Genomic DNA, 20,807 nt, shown 5'->3' with positions numbered 1-20,807 from the left:
CCACGCGACACTTTCGCAGTCTAATTACCATGGGAAATATGCAAAATTCAAACTTTATTTTAATTTTGCACCAATTTTGCATAAAAAACTATATTTTGTGATTACGTAACATTTATTTTAATATTCTGATGTAATTCTTGAATATTCTAAAGCAAATTTCTTGGTAAATTGATGCATATAATTGGAGAAGAATATTTACACACCAATAGTGATCAATATTTTGAACAAATTTTAATATTGCAATTTTCAAGTATCGGTATCTGTATTGGTGGGAATCGGTAAGAGTATCGGTATCAGTATCGGTTCAAAGTGGTATCAGCTCAACCTTAAAAATTACTACAGTGACTTCTGGCCCAAGAGCTACCTAGAACTGTCATGTTATAACTGGAAGAGGCCAAGCCCAGACACAGGAAATAACAAGGAGGAAGGAAGTTGAAAAAACTACATTTAGAGGTAGTTCTTTCAACTACTGTTGAAACCAAATGTAAACTAATTTTGTTGTTTTTAAACACGGAGAAACTAGTACGCACAAGTTTTCCATTGGATCTATACCTTAGCAATCTCCCAGAGGTTTGCATTAATATATTCAATTTTTTTTTAGATGGTAAAAAATAATTAATACAAAAATTCAAAATTAAAAAAAAAGTTATTTTGCAACTGTAATGCTGCCTGTACAGGAATGCATGTACAAGGTTGAAACATAGTTTTGCAGGTCTCTGGTTACAATCATACAAGATGATTCAATTAAAGTTTCATTATAAAAAAATAATGTTCATGATATGTCATGAACACAATCACAATGTGATGATATTTTAACTTACCAGTTAGCTGTAGATTTCTCAACTGTCGACACGGGAGAGCTCATCCTGGTTTACTATTACCTGTACGATGTAACCAGACGGTATCTTGGCTTCCTCTACTCTCATTTTATCACTCAACAGCTTTCCGCCAAAAAACCATCTCTGCCGAGAAGCCTCCACACCTTCTTGACTCTATATGGAAACAAGAAACTCCAATTAATACGAACAGTTTATTTGTTCTGCACACACATGAAGAAAATAAATCTAAATTTAACATGTTGACTGCCACAATAGAAAAAAATCCCTGCAGCCACGATGTTTTATTACGAGTGTAATAAAAACATTGAAAGCAATATGTTTCTTGATCGTTCGATGAATATTTCTTCTTTTTTAATTAATTTATGTGTGTGTCATATGCAACTCTGCTAGAATCAATTATTACGCTGCATGCCACGGGAGTTATATTTGACTCGCAGCATATTGATTGTTTTTTCGAACACACTTATTATTTTTTTCTGAGTATTGTTATTGTTTTTTTTCTTTTCTGAGCATTGAGTCTTTTGTTATTTGTAAGATGACTTTGCCATATACGGTACATGCGGAGCAGTATCGTTCGGTCAGCATCCCAAGATGTAAGACTTAACCCTTAGTACGCCGCGCGGTCTGACGAAAGTAAGCCCAGTGTCGCCGAGGCTTTGAGCGGGAAATTTGAATTCGTATACATAATGGAGAAAAATCGTAATAACTCTGGCACTATGGGACCAATCTACTTCGGATAACTTTTGTTTTGCAGGCAATACATTGGTGCATGCAACCATGTAAAATTTGGATGCCCCAACCACGGGGGGGGTTACGGGCGGGGGCTGCATGCCCCGAATTTCAATGAAAAAAAACATAAAAATGTGGAGTTTGCCCCCTCTTCTCCAGCTACTTTGGGGAGAAAACCAGAACTTTTGCTTTTTTTCAAAGAATGGACCTTCCGCAACAGAATGAAACTTGATTCATGTTCGTGGGTGCAATACAATTTGAATAATAAGGCAAAACGTAAAACTCTAGCGAATTTTAGCCAATTTGCATATTATTCATAAAATTGTTATAACTGACACTATGGGACCAATCTACTTCGGATAACTTTTGTTTTGCAGGCAGAACATCAGTGCATGCAACCATGTAAAATTTGGATGCCCCAACCGCGGGGGGCTTACGGGCGGGGGCTGCATCCCCCGAATTTCAATGAAAAAATCATAAAAATGTGGAGTTTGCCCCCTCTTCTCCAGCTACTTTGGGGAGAAAACCCGAACTTTTGCTTTTTTTTGTTCGCACTTGCATCTTGTGTAGCTACTGTGAATCTATTTCTCCCTTTTGACTCGGCTCTTTGTGGAAATATGTCCGGAAGGAAACGATTTTGCATTACGGAAATCGATGAGCTGTTATATGATACGAAGTGTTTATGGTGAGGCCTTTGTTAGTCCTAACAGAGGAGGGAAGGGAGCTTTTGCAATAGTTTGTTTTGTCTGTACTTCTGGATAGACGCACGCTTTAGACTCATGCTTCTGGCCTCTGGCTATCGTCAACCTTCATTGCATTTCTAACACCGCCAAACCTCATCCAATCCCCTCTCTCCTTGCCCTACCCCCTCCCCCCCTGCCACTACTTCAGCTGGATCACCAGGTCTAAACATAAAAAAGAATGTGTGCCTGATCAGTACTAAATCACAGCGTTGGAAGCTTGGAGGAAAACAGCATCGTAAATACCAAGCATTTATTGTGTCTGTCAACTGAAGACATTTTCCGAGAAAGGAGGGGGGGATTTGGAATTTTCGAGACGCGATTGCAAAACATGTTCCCGAACGAACTGTCAGTGTTTCAACCTCAATATACAAATATAAGTGTGGCAAACCCTCAATAATTGTATCTAAAGGTGTTTGTAACATATGTGTTACAGCGGCTACAAGGGACATACTTTTTTTGTAACATATGTGTTACGGCGGCGAACTAAGGGTTAAAATGCATAGAAGATTCAGAACTCTTAGACAAGAGAACTTTAGCTGGTGAAAGTGAGATTGCCAGGTTAATTTCTGATCGAAAATGAGACCAACAAATCGAACCTCATTCACGAAATACACAGGTCATCTCCTCATGTACTTGCTTGAACTTCGTATCTGTCGAGCGAGTAGTGGCTTCCTCGAAGCAGGGTGAGCTACTTAGGGAAGCAGTGTGGTCCGAGTTGACATGTCACTACAACGGGTAAGAGCAGCAGCAGCAGCGAAAGGCACAGTTAGTGGTGTGCGTATGCTTTCTTGGGGATGGCGCTTCACTTCACCAGCAGAGATTCGTTTTGTGATGACCAACTCTCGGATCTTCATTTCTTGTTGGAAAGTAACCAAACTGGGTGCTCGCCTTTGCAGTTGACACAGTAGGGACCAGTTGGACAAGTTTCTGTCCCATGATTGGGCTGGCTACACATACCACAAATGGCGGTAGTGGCCTTTGAAGAAGTGTGCACAAAGTGCTAACATTTGAAGCACCTTATCGGGTTCAGGATGTATGGCCTGACATTGACTGTAATAACCAGCCCGTACCTTAGCCGGGAGAGTGGTCATATTAAACATGAGAATGAGTGAAGCAGTCTGTACAAGTTCTCCGCATTTTTTAGTCTTTATTCGCTGCACTGTGGTCACATGTTGATTGGAGAGCTCTTCAAGAATTTCCTCCTCTGTGGCGTTCAATAGATCCCAGTGGCATATAACAACTTCACAACTGTTCAGTTGACAGTGAGGTTCAACTTGAACAGTAAAGTCACCCAAGGTCTTAAGCTTAAGAAGGTTGTTTGTTAGTCTGGCGATCTGTGCTTGACTTTATGAGGTTTAAGATGAGCAGTTTTTTTATGTCGGGCACATCACTACCAGACACATAGTCAACTTGCTTTTTAATAAAGAATAGTGACAGGTTCTTTAAAGTTATTTTGTGGTGTGAGATTCATCCTTGTAATTGGTGTTATTAAGAATGCTAACTACAAGGTAACGTGACACTGACATGACGTTACTTGTCTGTTCCAACATACTAGGCAGGCTCACATGTTTCCCTCAGTTTGAAGGTGATTTTGTACCCATATACATATATATTTTCTAAGCAGGGTCCATAAAAAGTCTCCCTGTACATCGAGGAAGGCCTACCCACAAAAATGAAGGCTACTCAACGACCAAGCCTAAATCCCTGAGGCCAAGTTCGCGACTGCAACTACCCCTGAAGCCAACACTGCCCCATCGGCACACGCAACAAACACCTTGGGATAGGGTTTTTTATCGAGTTTGCCTCCTCTAGGAGGACCCTTAGTTATAGGGAAGTGAATGACATGATGGAATGGTGAGCACATGAATGATGTACATGAATAATGGATGAAATGATGATGAAAAGGCCTTCCAACTAAGACCCCCTCGCCTCGTCAAGGCAGTCCCATACAGAGGGTGATTTCACGTGAAATAACCCATGTAAAACAGGAGCAGATGGAGTTTCAGCATCTGTATAAATGATATGTTTGAAAGCCTCATGATAGCACACAGTATGAAGATTATTTATGGATTACAAGGTATGCATGGTTAATTAAGAATAAATTGTTTGAAATTTAAATATAAGAGTTATTTCAAACAAAGCTACACACCATTTTATCATCCAAGTCTAATCGAGACTGGATCTACAGTTTAAAGTGGCATCAGAACCACTATGTCCTTCCACTGGTATCGAACCCCGGACCCCTTGATTACAAGGCAATGGTGCTACCACTGTACCATCGGGGAGGCCTCATCCAATTTTGGGTAAGAAAAGTATGACCTATACAAATACAAGTCTTAAGGTTCAAATTATCTGAAGCAGTTTGATTAATTTTTATTTGTTTCATGGAAAATAAAAAGATCTGTTATACATGATTGTTAGGGCCATGTATATTTCATTTTTGAAGAAAAAACGAAATGTCAAAAAAAAACATTGTAGTGTTAATTTTTCCAGTTTTTGAAAGGTGTGAGATGCATTTTGCTACAACGTTTTGTCACGAAATAATGCGAAATGAACTGCAAAATGCGAAGTAAACTCTTAAACACGAAATTTAGGATTTATTTCCCACGAGACACCTTCTGAGGTCTGAATTATCCTGTGAGTTATGCAATTCACGGAAAATTGATTAATTCTGCTGTTAATATTGGAGAACCAAAAATTGACTGCTTTACACAGAAATAAACTTAATACTCGGATAGCTACATAAATGTGCTATTAGAAGTGAAATGTTAATTTTGTGTAATAAGTGTAGTTCTTAAATCAAATTAAGGATTATATTCACAATTTTAAAACCAAAATGTTATTTTGTACCAATTTTCATCAGATTTTTCACCGCTATAACACCGAAATTTTATTTTATTTACCGTTTTGAACCCTAAATTGACTCCACTTTTGTACCGAAATTTTGCTTCTTTTTTATTTACCAAAAGTATGTGCCTCTAATGATTGTTCATATGTAAAATCACTATTCAAGTCAACAACTACAGATCAGGTTCAAATTTGATACAAAACATTTTTAAAAACGGTTTTGTTATGTAATTTCAAATTGATTTAACTATACCCTGATAGCTCAAGTCTAAAATTTGGTGAAACTTGGTGTATTCAATTTGTGACCTTCAATGATGCATTTCAGCACTGTAAGGTAAAAGGAAAAGTTCCCTGTGCATATAGCACCGTGCCATGAGGGCACATTTTAGGGGTTCCACATATTCTTGATCTTGGCCATTTTGGAGATCATCTGATAAGCACCACACTTCAGCCACCTGTACACCCTAGGGTTACCCGATGGTACCCAATGATTTGATGCTGGATAAGACCCAGAGCTACTTTATGCAGGGACAAGGCTGGAAAAATTCCGACCTTAGAACACCCACCCCAGGAATTGAACCTGGGTCTCCAGAATATATTCTTCATAAATCATTAAAATTTTTCAATTTCTACAAAACTGTTAATTAAAAAGTAAGATTAAATAAGAAATACGGGGTATTTTGTAATTCATTCCAGGGTTTCCAGACTCAATAAAAAAGTAGCCAAGATGCTAACTAACTCTCTAGCCTTAAACAACACCACAGGCCTTCCATCTGTCCCCATCCTGAGCAAGATCCATCCACTCTTTTCCAACCCTACCAATTTTCTTTAGGTCCAAGATGGACAGAGCAAAAAAAGCATATTATTAGATGCAGAAAATCGCCAAGTTTTTGTAAAACATTACAGGTACTCAACATCCTCACTTGCAGACATAGCAAATGTTAATCCTGTAATATACAGGGTGCACGATTAGAATTGGCACGAGTTTAAACAGGAAATTACAGATAATATACAAGATTTTCTTGATGCATGCTTTGATTCCAGATGCTCAGTTGATCAGTAAGACTTCAAACAATGCAGACCTCAAACAAATTGGATGATTATGAGTGGCCTGAGGAGTGGAGATGGAAGGTGATAATCTACTCTATCTGCACCAGATGACCAATAACAACATCGTAGACAAGTTGAAGTTGCCATTGAGGACAATTCAGAGAATTAAGAAGCAGTTGGTGGATTCAGACTTTGATGTGGAGGCTGTGGCTCCCAGAAAGACACAAAATCGAGCTGAACTGAGGGTGAGAAGTAACATTTTCATTTCAATTGACAATGACACCTCCATCTCAATCCATGAGATTTCTCGACATATGGGCCATTCTGAGAGCACTCGGATTGAAGAAGTTGCCGCAGGAAGACCATACGTGGTCCAACAAGATTCTGCACCAGCACACACAGCTGGAAAACTCAGAAGTAGCTCGAGGCTAACTTTTTTGACCATGTTACCCTTGATATGTGGCCTCCAAACTCACCTGAATGCAATTCTCTTGACTATTATGTGTGGGGCGCAATTGAAAGGATCACTATTAAGACTGCCTGTAACAATAAAGGTGAGCTGAAGAAGAGAATCTGCCAGGTATTTCAAGATTTGTCTCCTGAGGTTGTAAAATGCACCTGTTCACGCTTCCGGGGTCGTCTGGAAGCCGTGATTGAAGCTGAAGGTGGCTTCATTCAATAAGTTCGATCTATAAAACAGTACTTTGCTCTTGTTTCTGGAATTTTCAATAAATGTTTAAAATTATAACTTTTAGAGATGTTTTTCCTTAATGTATTTTCCGTAGCAAATCCTCGTGCACCCTGTAGTTCCTGCCACACGTTTGGTAACATCTGTTGTTAGATACCCTCCGAACAGACCACCGCAGCTCCTTAGATGAGTTCCACACTTTGATTACGTATTTCAATTTATTTTAATATATTTTCTTGTTTTTATGGATTTTCTTCACACTTAAAATGTCTCACCTCGAAGACTGGACAATTATTTCGTATCAAAGAAACAAAAAAATGCTCCTATAATTTGTCAAAATCGAATGACCAGAAATTAATTTCGTTCTATTCCTTTCATAAATACTATATTTATGTATTAGTAGTATTATTAATAGCAATTCAACTAATTAATAAATTATAAGTATTATTAATTAATTATGATTATTATTTAATTAAAGTATAAGAAAAGAATGGTAATGTGAATTTGGAGAAAGCTTTAGAAATAACCCCACCCCTTGATGAAATCCTGCATATGCTACTGGTTTGGCAACACTGCCAGGATGGCCATAGAAGGCAAGGAGAAATGCATTACGCTTACGAGAGCATTATTTTATTTGTTCTCTTGGGAATATCAAACATCCGATGATGTAGAAAAGTACATGGACAGAAAAAGGACACATTGAACAATTTCTAGGTCGTCAGAAAAGTCGAAACTCCCATTTGATTAGCTGTAACTTGAAGTTGAAGTTGAATCTCCATAAGGAATACATGGGATTCTGTAAATATTTATTCATCATAATTCTCAAACATCACGTGTAGCTTAAAAATACACTTAAAAAACAGCTTCCACTTGCAACATGGAGAGAAATTCATACTCTTGTCCAGTCTGGGTTTTACTAGTAGCAGTGCCCATTCCGATGATATTGAAATAAATGCAAAACTGGTGCGAAACTGTCACTCTTGTAGACATGAACATATTACCATAAAAGTGGCACAGGGTTCTACCGTGTTGATATCCTCTTGTGAACTGAGGGATTTACCAATGTTATAGCATGTCCAGGTCCTCCTCCGTAGTCGAGCGGGTTAAGGCGTTCACTCGTCTTGAGATCGTTCGCTGCGGGACGGCGTAGGTTCGAATCCGGTTCTGGTCGGAATTTATTCGGCCTACGTATAGGGCCGGTGGCAACCCACCATCGTGAGGAAATTGGGAAGCTCCGAGTGAGTGAGCGTAATCCGGTCGAGACGACCTACTATAACGGCTGGGGATACGTCGGGCTGACCCCCCCGACTATTCCAATACTGGTTGAAGATCTCCACGCTTAGAGGTGATGAGAGAAAGTGTGGGAGGGAGACCGGCAGTCGGTAGGTATGCCCAGGCCCTTCATGGACTGTTGCGCAAAGGATTATTATTATTATTATAGCATGTCCAGATAGAGTGCACCAGTAACAGAAAGTTCATTAAAAAGAAACTGTCTGTAGACTTTACAATAGGAAATGGCACAACATGTTCACCTTTCACGAATGACTGACATGTTGCACTGTTGCATAGAGATTTTCTGTTGCCCAAATGCAAGTGTTGCTTCCTCCACACACGGAAAGTCAACTCATCACTGGAAACCAGCTTCATGGCAAACCCCTAGGACACCATGTGCTGCTGAAATTCAACACGGTAACTGAAACAAACATACCAATCCCAAAGACTCAATGCCTGCAAAAGCTGTAGTCAGTATGATTTCACACAATGACCTCTACTGAGAACGCAGTATAAATTCAACTGATTCATCCGTAACTCCTTGTTTAAGCTGTATGTTGACTTCTGCAGGCTCCTCACAAAGTTTTTTTTTTCTTTTCAAGAGTCTCTTGCGTGGCAGTTTAGCAGCATGCAGGTAACCAATTAGCAAAAACTTTCTGTACCATTCACGGATTATTTTGTCTGTAGTTGCTACTTTATGGTACGTTGAACCATAAGATGCTCTGTATCCTTATTCTACAATAATATGATAAGCTGGAACGACTTTACGTTTTTCAGGGGACCAAGCTGAAGAAACTTAAAATGCGTGAAAAAGTAAAATCGAGGAAATATTTATTACATTTTGCTATGTTGGGACCATCAAGATTCAATGTATAATGCAAGAAAATGTAAAATCAGGTTTCCACTGTATATGTCAGTTTCTTCTTGATTCCAGCAATGCCAGACTGAATTACAACTTACATTTTTATTTCTTTCTTTCCTTCTTGAGAGAGAGAGAGAACAGTGTATACCTAATTGAGTACGTACATTAAAAAATAATAAAGTATATTGAACTGCATTTTTTGCTGGTTTGCTAACGAACTGCATTTTTTGCTGGTTTGCTAACAGACCTAACAAAAATTCTAGAAAAAGACAAAATGCATGTGTTACACATTTATGAATCAACTGCTCTCGATGTGTGTGAATTATATTTCCTATTTGCTACTTCAAAGTTCATTGTATTTCTGAAGGATTCAACATCACCCTGCCCCATATTGAGGCAAACTTGAGACTGAATGATCTTTGTTATTAGTCATTGATTACTGAGACTGGTAAATACTGAGTGATCACCAAGACTCCTCTCACTATCAAATCCTACCTTTTTAGAGACATTAAACAAGACATAAAGGAACAGACTCAATTATCACGAGAAAATTTGAAAAACATGATAAAATCACATGTGCCTTGTTTTCTCCGAATTTTCAGATATGGAAGAATTGTAAAATCATTATACTTTTAAATTCTTTTTAACTACTTAACTATGTTTAACCCATCCACGACTCTTTCTTTCCTTCCATCCCTGAAGAGGACAAAGATCAAATTCAGAGGACAAATGAAGGAATTTGCTGTGACTTTATCTAGTTTTTCCTACGCAGATGACTTGTGCATGAAATGTCAACTTCTTAACAATATGAATGTGTGTTCAAAGATCACAAGAATCAAATATGTAACTAAATGAAGAAAACAGCATTGGAGGTTGTTATGTAGTCTACAATAAACCTACAGATAGTTCATGTAACTCACCTGTAACTTTTTCTTCGCTACAGCTATGATATCATTAGTAAAGACAGCAAGCTTTGTATCTGTACATGTGGAAGACAGCCGTAACTTCAAAACAACCTCTGTACCACTCCCAACAGGTTCTGTAAAAATAAAAATAAAAATTTTAAAATGACTAACATGAATATCAATCACATCACAAGGCTCTATATTACAGTAACACAAGTCTTCTATGTGTTCTTAGGGTAAGATCAATACAATCTTGACCACTGCTTTGTGAAATTTCCACACACAGCTGTATTGTATTGTAAGATAACTTCGCTACACTTCAATTACAAACAAAACGAGCAACCATTACTGGCCAGGAGTTCACTGTTTTATTGTTTCAAAATCAAAGTTTAGTCATCTAATGGATCTTTAAATGTAAGGAAAAATAAGAACATCTCCCCAAAGTTACACAAATGCAGGGAATACCATATTAACATTGTGGTATGTAGGATGTTACACCTCTGTAACAAGTATAACATTTTAAAGTTCAATAGATCCTGTAACATACTCGTTACGGGAAATATAAAAATGTAAGGATCTGGTGCTTTCGTGTATACGATTGTCCTTTGTTTTTGATCATGTGAAATTCTCTGCTTGGGGAGAGAAAGCTCTGCCTGTTAAGGAGTTCTTCCTTCCCGAGCAGCCCCAGAGTGCACACATACTAGGTTGGTCGTCTATTAGTATTAGTTTGTAAGAGACAAGAAATAATTTCAATGTTATATCATAATAATTATACTTTGGTTGTCCTGTTAAATAAGGACCATGCTTTGTATTTGCATTATAATGAATATTAATGAGAATAGATTCAAGAATTCTCTGAACAATTATGTAATAAATAAGCTTATTGTCAGTAGTTCAAAACACGTTTTAATTATTGAAACAACAAAGACATCTGATCAAATGTATTCATGGACCTTCTGCTATACTCTGCTATATTTAGTGTAGTTACCATTTGTAACTATCTTACACTTAAAGGTGGTTACAATACAGAGAACCTTGGTAATAAATTTCTCTGTGAACCTGCTGTTTTTGTTGTTGTGTAGTTCCATTAATTTCTGTGGCCACTGCCATCATTCTCGATGGAACTTGCTCTTTTGCTTGACTGTTGCAGTTCGAGAATCCACGTGTGGAGTGATTGTCCACTCTCGATGTTTAACTCGTGCAGGAAGTACATGATGGTTGATGGCATGTTTCTCCTTGATTTTAGTGTCTATGAACATGTGGGCTATGTGTTTCACATGCACCTTCTGATTTGATTGATTTATTTTATTTTACTTCGCGTTTTGTGTCTCTTGGCTAATTTGTGAAGATGGGGATGAGTGATGAAATTGATGAATGGACATTCACAAACAACCATGTTCGAGCGGGATTCGAACCTGGGACCCCTGGCATCGCAGCTTAACATGCACCTTTTGAATTTCATGGCTATTATATTTGATGTGCTTAGCATGTCGAGTGGTAGGTTGGGCTTATTTTTTATAGTCAGTCAGGTGTTGCTGCATTCTTTCATTGATAGATCTGATTGGCTCATTGGTGTAACGTGCCTTGCACTCGCACCATACACACCCATGTTATCAAGGGGGGAGAGGAAGTACCGTTTGTGTTTGTTTAGTTTGTCAGCTATTTTCGCATTGGGTTTGTGTGCTAATTTGATGTACGGGAGAAGGGCTTTCAATAGGCAGTTGTAAGTGTTGAGATGGTAGGGGAAGGCAACCCTTGCTGTTGGGAGTTGGTTGTGGCTGGGTAGGGTGCCTGACCTGTATTTCTGCTTTGCTGCACCAACTGGAAAATTGGGACCCTGAGTAACCACATTTTAGAGCTATTTCTGCGATGGTGGCTATCTCTTCCCATAGATCGTCTCTGGAACAGTAGGACAAGGCTATCTGATAAAAGTTCGGCTACATTAGTCTTTTGCTTGGGTGGATGGTTGGAAAGTGAATGTTGCCTTCATCCAGTTTTCTGTAGACAGTGGTTATGAATTTGTTGAGTTGGTGAAGTCTAGGAAGTTGATCTTGCCATGCTTCTCTTGTTCTACTGCAAAGTTGAGTCTGGGGTGGATGATGTCCAGTTTTTCCGCTAAAACTTCGAGTTGTTCTAGTTTATTGTATGCGACTATTGTCTCATATCCATACCTACCATGCCTGATGTATTGCAGTTCTGGGGTCTGGAGCATCGAGTATCTCTTATTTCTCTTTTTCAACCAGGTGCATAACTATGTTGGCTATAGGAGCTGATAGAGGACTGCCTATGACAAGGCCCTCGGACTGTTGGTAGAAGTTGTTCTCAAATTGAAAATAATTGTGTTTTAAGCAACCTTCCAGCAGTTTGGTTGTCTTATTTAGTTCTAGTGCAAGGATATTGTTTATTGTGAGGCACCTTTCAACTGAACTTGGAGCTATGGGGATTGAGTTGTACGTGACCACTATGCCAATGTGTGTCTTGGGGATGGAATAAGCAATAGCAGGTGAGGGATGAATAAATGTATAAAGGTTAAAGTACATTACATATTTCTTATGTAATTTTCATGTGTTCAGCAAACCAATGCTCAACTGTTATAAAGCAACTAACCTGAATGTAATTTACTTATGGCTAAAAACTAAATTAAATTTCCTTTCAATAAAATAAGCTAAATAAAAAAATTGCACAATATCTCAACTTCTAATATTTGTAACGTTCATTGAACATATGTCTAAATAATTTCAGTTAATATTACTTGATAATGAGGCATTAATTTTGGAATCAAAGGGGTTTGGAGAGTAAAATCTCAGGTATATCTTTATTTGACAAATTGGCTTCTGGGTGGACTAGGAAGGAAACTACCCTGGGTGGACCAGGAGTAATTACACACATTAAATTCGCTTACAAAATCATATAGAGGTTAGAACTAACAATGACTAAATTATCTCTTCCGTGATCCTGCATTTTACCCCAACTCTTACACCAAAGTGACTGGATGCTGTTTCTACAAAAAAAAACTGTTCAAATTATCAACCAGTGTTCAGGTTTCCACGATTCTGGGATGGCATATTAGTGTAGGCCTAGAAAGTGTTAGTTAGGGTGGGTCGAAAAAATCAATTTATCAAGTATCGAATTCTAATATGGCTCAAAAGTTGCATATTTGCATGCCAATCAACGGAAAAATATTGAAAAAAATCATACATTGGATCTTCAGTTCGCGCAAAGGGCCTAAAGTTTGGAAAAAATGACAAAAAACACAAAATGTTACCTTTATGCTCAAAATATAGATGTAACGTTTTTTTGGCTTTTAAAAGTGTCTAACTACTTCATTTTAGTTGGCTGATGACAGAAAAAATATTGAAAAAAATCACATGATTCATTTTGAGTTTGCGCATTAGGGCTAAAATTTTCAAACTTTCGTAAAAAATTGGGGTTTTGTCGCTTTACAAATATACGCAGTATTTTAAGAAGTGAAATTGATTTGTTTTCAGTTCCTTCTACATCTCAAGTGAGGTTGAAATTAAAGTCTACTGCTTTAGTTAGTGATAGATTTGGTGTTTCTGATAGAGTTACAGCTGCTGTCGCTTCCAGAGTTTTGCATGATCTTGGAATGATTTCTGAGATAGATACGTCGCTAGTGATGGATAAAAACAAGATAAGAAGAGAAAAACAGAAGACACGACAGGCTGTAGGACACGATACTGACCGGCCCATAGTAACAAAGGGAATATACTTTGATGGTAGAAAAGATAATGCTTTCTCTCAAGAAAAAATAGAAGCTAAAATATACCCAAGAGCAAGGAAAGAGGAGCATGATTCGTGAGCCTGGTGGGCAATATGTCGGTAAGGTCACACCGGCGAGTTGAACTGGTAGTGAAATAGCCAAGTGCATCCTTAAGTACCTGGAAGATAATGATATTGATATTAATGAGCTAGAAGCGATTGCTTGAGATGGCACAGCAACAAACACAGGGTGGAAAATGGTGTTATCCACAACACAGAGATTAAAATCCAGCACCCATTGCAGTGGTTCATTTGCTTACTTCAACGAGCTACCTTCAGACATTTATTTGAATACTTGGACGGAGAGACGACGGGACCCACGTCATTCTCTGGGATAATCGGCAAACAACTGCTTGATTGTGAGAAATTACCAGTTGTAAATTTCAAAGCAACTGAATTAGATGAAATCAATGTAAATAAGACTGATCCCTGTAAAGACCAACAGTAACTTCTGGATATTGTCAGAGCAATCCAGACAGGAAAATGTGCTCCAGATCAGGCTGTAAGAGATCCTGGACCTCTTAGTCACTCCCGATGACTGACATGTGCAAACCAGGTCTTACGGTTGTTCATTTCCCAAACAAGTCCTACCAACGAACTCAAGATGCTTGTACAACTTCTGTAAACTACATTGTGAAGACGTATGCTCCCGTCTGGTTCGACGTTAAGATATATCAGTCAGTGAAATATGGTCCTAAACATATCTTTAAGGTTGTTCAAACAACGAGACATTTGCCAGATGACATTAAAAGAATCATCGATCCTGTGATTGAGACAAACGCGTTCTTCTGTCACCCAGAAAACATGTTGTTGGCCATGATAGTGGGTTGGGTTACAGGAGGGTACTAAAGGCAAGAACTCGAAATCCAAAGGGGAAGTCTGTTAGAACTTTTGCGACTCCCTCAATAGAGTTTGATGCCACGGACTACATTGAGCTGATATATCGGACAAAATGTAAGCTATCGTCCCCTCCAATGATGGAAAGCTAGACAACAGAGACCATTTCGTCAGTTCTGCAAGATAAAACTCTGCCTGTGTTTCATTTTTTAAACTTTCCATGCCATACCCAAGCTGTTGAAAGATGCGTCAAACTTGTCACACAGTCTGCAGGAAAAGTGTGTGCGGACAAGAAAACTTTGCTCTCAAGATCCAAAATTTGATCAAAAATCTGAATTTAAGACAATGTCTTTGACTAAATTAACATAATTCAACACACCCTACTTGGTTGGATGGTTGGGTAGGAACTCGAATTGCAGCCACCTCCTCGTGATGAGTTCTGGGTCATATTATAAAAAAATGTGAAATGGGCAAGAGCTGCAAAATGATGTATTCTTATCAAAATAGAATGTATAAAATCACTCACATTAACGTATTATTAAGAAAGTTGGCCTCTTATAATTTAAAATACCACAGTGCGTCTGTTTGTAAAATGGTAAAAACCCAATTTTTCACCTAAATTTAAAATTTTAGGCCTTTTGCACAAACTCAAAATGTAGCGCATGGTTTTTAAATATAATTTTTCTGTCATCACGCAAATAACATGAAGTACTTAGATGCTATTAAATGCCAAAAAACGTTACCTGTATATTTTGAGCATAAAGGTAAAACTTGGTATTTTTTGTCATTTTTTCCAAACTTTAGGCCCTTTGCGCGAATTGAAGATTCAACGTATGATTTTTTTCAATATTTTTCCGTTGATTAGCATGCAAATACACCACTTCTGCACCCAATTAGAATTCGATACTCGAAAAATCGATTTTTTCGACCCACTCTAGTGCAGTAAGAGCAATGCATTAACTAACTGTACAAGGAGAATGAGCAAGGAGGTTTCTTCTAGTTCCTCCTTTTATTGCTATTTCCGAGGGTAAATTACTTTCCATTTTCTCTTCCTACTTCTGAAGAAAAGGACAACTTGAGTACATACCAGGCACAATGTGAAAACCCAATGGAATGTTTAGGCTATTGCATGTAATGGCAACCTCAGTGATGACATGTGCTTGAATTTTATTAGCGAAATATTAAGAAATTAGAAAAGAAACATGGCAACGAAAGATGTGTGTTTGTGACAGAGATACAAACTGTCAAGCAATATTTTCTCCCCTTCTCTTTGCATAATTAAATTCATCCAAACTATCTACACCAACATAATTATGTAGCTCATCAATCTACAGGCATTTTGTATGTTGTTCCAATTTATCGTGCAAAATAATGTCCAAAAAATGTTGTTTTTTTTAACTCCTGTAGGATATTTTTATTGCTTTTGGCAATTTTCATTTACCATAAATTTGTGTCCTTATATGAGGGTGGATCAAATGAAAACGGAACAGAGCTCCCCACCGCCGAAGAAGTCCAACATGGTGCAGAGTAGTGGCAAAGTGATGCTTACATGTTTTTTCAATCATACAGGACCCCTTCTCCTTGAGAGCTGGACCATGGTCCAACGATCAACGGTACTTGTTACTGCAGTACCCTCCACTGTTTGAGTGCAGCAATCAAGGCCGAATGGCCCAGCCTGTTGTCCTCTGGAGTGGTTTTGCTGCATGAAAATGTGCAGCACATATGTCACCTTACAAAGAACACGTTGGCGACGTTCGGGTGGACAGTTTTGGAACACCCACCATATAGCCCTGATCTATCACCATGCGACATACATATCTTTAGTCCATTGAAAAAGGCATTGAAGGGTCGGCGCTTCCACTTGGACAATGAAGTTATGGACAATGTTTGCAACTGCTTCCGATCTCAGCAAAAGGAGTTCTACGAGCAGGATATTCACCACTTGGTGAAACAGTGGGACAAGTGCTTGTGTAACATTGGAGATTACATTTGAAACAAACCTTCTTGATTTCATTCTGTGGGCCCTGTTCAGTTCACATTTTATCCACCCTAATATATATAGAGCTCAACCATATGAGTCGTGGGAATAACTGGAAACAATGGAATCACAACATGGCAGTGACTTGTCTTCTACAAATCTACAAACTTGAGGGCCAATGGTGAAATACTAAGTGGAGCTTCGGAACAACGAGGTATCACAAAATCATGCATACCTCGAGGAAGAAAAAATGATAGATAGGGAAGGAAAATGTTGTACACTGCATTACAAGAAATCTTACCTGAGCACTCAGCAGGTGAGTCCCTGCCGGCACCTTCCTTCACTATGTTGACAGGGTATGAGAGGCAATACACTGGCACCTGATATCTGTTACCAAGCTCATCATAGCACTCTGTCAGGAAACCTGGAAAAAAATTGTACATGAACATTTAAGAAAAGATACATTTATTACAGCTTCCAACTGCTTGCAATTCTGGTATCCATAACAGGGAGGAGGGAGAGGACAATTTCCTACATAGAAATTGACTGTAAAAGAAAAGGAACATTGCACGTACTACACATGAAGTATTACATGCAGTAATTATGCATTATTCTAGGGATCGTCAAACCATCGATCGCAAACTACCTGTAGCTCACGGGATCATTTCCAGTGGTTCGTAAGGGGTTTGACTAGATAAGATTGTAGGTAAGAGCAGCAATATTTGAGTGAAACTTTGGCAGAAAGATCTGCTTTTCCCGATTCAATATATGTGACAACCTATTCAACCAAAAGAAGTTTTTAAATTTTACTGTGTTTGTAAGAAAAGTATTACATGTATTGAACTCTCTCTAAAAAATCACAGGCTCTGTATGTTGCAGAGAAATTAAAAATAATAATTTGATGTGATTTGATTTTTGTTCTTTAGCCTTTCTGCCATATTTGGCTAATGGCAATGATGAAGATGAGTGATGATATGATGAAATTGAAGTGATACTCACAAAGAAAACACATGTTCATGCCGGGATTTGAACCCAAGGCCCCTGGCATCTTAGTACTGTAAGAAATGATAATATACAGGGTTTTCCAAAAGTCCTTCACACATTTAAATTCACTATAACTTTGTCACCAACAGAGATATTTCAATGAAATAAAGTTTGTACTGCACAGCAATCCTTAAAGTTGTACCTAGAAATACTGTGCATTTAGAGGATCATGTGACAGTGAGCGACCAGGTGATTCAAATATGGCATCAATTCAGAGAAGGCAGCGCGTTCTGTGGTATGCAGAGCTGAAATCGTTCGTTCTCGTGCGTCAAAAGTTCAGCAGTGTGTATCACAAAAAGGCCCCGGTCAAGATAAGCATCAACAAGTTGCATGGAAAGTTTCTGAAGACAGGAAGTGTCGTGGATTTACTGCGAAGTGACGATTGACCAGTGAGGGAGAGCATTGCGAGGTGCCCGAGGATGACTAGTACTTCCAGCAAGATGGTGCCCCCTCCCCTTTTTCCTCTTCCAGTTGGAAACTTCCTGGATCAGGAATTCGGTGGCAGGTGGATTGGCAGCAGAGGACCCACATCATGGATCGCAAGGTCACCAGACCTGGCTTCGTGTGACATTTGGCTGTGCAGATATGTCAAGACGGAAGTGTACGCGGAAAAGCCAACAGATCTAGATGACATCAAAAAATATATATCTGCAGTCATCGTGGGGCATTTCGGATGAGCAGCGCCTGAAAGCCATTCTGGGTTTCGGGACGAGATTGCAGTTGGAGGTGTGGCTATGAGGACGACAGACATTCTGACATGAAAGGTAAAACTTTAAAGACTGCTCTGAAGTGCAAACTTTATTTCAGTGAAATATCTCTGTTCTTTACAAAGTTATAGCGAATTTAATACAAAAGTGCATGTGTGGACGCCGCTCGAACAGAACTAATTGTGATATTCTTGCATCTTATTGTTGGATTGATGAGTGCTTGCAGGAATTCTCTTGCACAAGCGCATCTCCAACTCCTCACAATGCCCAGTTTTCTCGACCTCTGCTACTGTCAAAATGTCGGGAGTTTTTGTGTGTGTGACTTTACGCCACCCGTGTGCCCATTCTTGTTTCTGTTTTGGGATGTACTGTTTTCCCGTCCGAGTTGTTGCTGTGAAAATGAACTAATAATTTTTAAGGAAAATATTTCAGTGAGCGCCACGCTGTTTGTGCACTTTACGGAAAAAGCAGGCACAGTGGTGGATTGGGAGGGTTTATATTGAGATTTCCAACCATCTGCTCAGTTATTACCAAGTGATTCGGTGGTGGACATGGGGAGGGGGGGGTTATATTGAGATTTCCAACCATCTGCTCAGTTATTACAAAGTGATTACTGTAGTGCTGTACTCTCTACCCAAGGGAGCCCATGCTCAAAGTCCTGTATGAACTGTGAATACCCACTCCCGTGCGGGTGTGACTCGTTAGCCTGCGACTGCAGTTGGAAGCATGTAGATTACGCCCAGCAAGGAACCAGGCAGGGATGGCATCAGCCTGCGTTCATTCACCATGCACTGCATATCGAGAGCTTAGGTCCCGACAGGTGGCAGGCCGAATGAGTGGACTTTCCTCCTTCCAGTGAGTCATATCTGCCCACTCAACTCTCTAGTTGCCAGTAGCCTTCATAATTTGTAAAAACTTACTTTTTTCTGAATATCTCTCAAATAAATTGTTTGTAATGTATAAAAATATATAATTCATTGCCAATTTGAAAAATACTTCCAGATACCTTCGACACACATCAATTCTTTTTGCAAGCGACTGCATGTCTTTCTTTAACTTCCTACAACAACTTCTTAAAGTTTTAAAAATATCTGCATAGTCAAAGTCAATTCCCAATGCAAGGTTCGTCTCTATTGCTTTTTGTATGAAAGTTATGTACGTTCAATATTTTGATTGCTTGACTTTTTGAACACCCTGTAGATATTAATGTTTTTGTTGTTTGTGAGTATATGCCTACCCAATGCATAGTAGTAAGACTGTTATCCTGTAATCAAGGGGTACCAGGTTTGATCCTTCCTCAGTGGAGACATATGGCATAATGATTCGGATTCCTTTTAAAACTGTAGGACCACTCCTGATTAGCCTATCAGAGTATAAAGTGAACTTAAAGATGTCACAAAAATGAAGTAATGTTTATATTAAACTATTATATGTTTGAAGACAAAAAATATTACTATTCATAATTTGTATGCAGAACTACATATGCAAATACTGCATTATAATCTAGATACGTTTGCTACTACAAGGCAGTTTAGAGCCCAATGCAACTATTATTGCGACTACTTTTGTTATAAAATGGCACGATTTTTGATTGAATGTTATATATATAAAAGAATCAGCATCCTTGATGGCATAAAGTAATGTTGCCACCTTATAATAAAGGTGTTCCACTTCATTCCCCAATGGAGTCAGTGGTTCAGGTCCCATTTTAACCTGCAGGTCCAATCACAATGAGCATAAAGTGAACTTAAAGAAACAAAATTTTACTGCCAGAAAGCCAGATTTTAAAAAAAAGTACTTTATTGGGGTCATTGTTGGCCAATTTATTTCAGTTTCTGCCTCAGACCTAGGGCAGTGTTTCTCAACTGGCAGGCTGTGGCCCAGTACCAGGCTGCGAGAGTTCATTAGATTCAATGGTTGCCAACTATTTGAAAAACATTTTTATATTTTTCAACAAGCCTAGACATATACCATATGCAGTGGTGGCTGCTCATAAGGACGATACGGACGCCGCACTGCCGAGTATAAGCACAAGTGAACAAACTTTACATTAAGATTTATATATTATAGCTTTCACATTGACTGAATTGCAAATATTTCATTGCTTACGAATATCGGTTTTGTATTTATTCTCCCGCAACAATTGTGAAGTTTGCGTGCTACTGTGAGGAAATACGGAATGGGTTTTTTACAGCAAGAGAAATCTGGCAGGGTGCCAACCACTTGACGTCCCTGAAAGAATTCTAAGGCAAGACCGGGCAGGGGGAGAGGCTAGGCAACTGGGGAGAAAACATGCATGGGAGCTGTGCTTTGACGGAAGGTTTCATCATCCCAAACCTAACCACCTAGCTGAAGCTGACCCCTCCCTCCGGAGAACTGTAAACAACGATGAAGAGTTGCCAGAAGCAAAGGACGTTAACATAAGAGAAAAAAATCATTCTATATTCCATAATCTTATTCACTTAAGACTTACTCGTAGTGCAATAAATAGCGTAATGTCCAATCCAATGAGGGTGTCGCTTTCTG

General features: G+C 38.8%; 1 protein-coding gene across 1 annotated transcript in view; it reads right to left on the bottom strand.

Moving 5' to 3' along the window:
• Nucleotides 1-20,807, bottom strand: part of LOC146004325 (ubiquitin domain-containing protein 2) — an 80,156-nt gene that overhangs the window by 8,352 nt on the left and 50,997 nt on the right. The window contains exons 3-5 of the mRNA XM_083143083.1: nucleotides 16,832-16,954; nucleotides 9,951-10,069; nucleotides 822-992 (exon numbers count right to left, since the gene is read on the bottom strand). Coding sequence (XP_082999209.1) covers nucleotides 840-992; nucleotides 9,951-10,069; nucleotides 16,832-16,954 — 395 coding nt within the window. The 3' untranslated portion in view covers nucleotides 822-839. The remainder of the gene's footprint in view (nucleotides 1-821; nucleotides 993-9,950; nucleotides 10,070-16,831; nucleotides 16,955-20,807) is intronic.

The sequence above is a fragment of the Lepisma saccharinum genome, chromosome 21, assembly GCF_977018435.1.
Source record: "Lepisma saccharinum chromosome 21, izLepSacc3.1, whole genome shotgun sequence".
Lineage (NCBI taxonomy): Eukaryota > Metazoa > Arthropoda > Insecta > Zygentoma > Lepismatidae > Lepisma > Lepisma saccharinum.
Note: the sequence above shows the minus strand (reverse complement) of the source record. Positions and strands in the feature narration are given on the sequence as shown.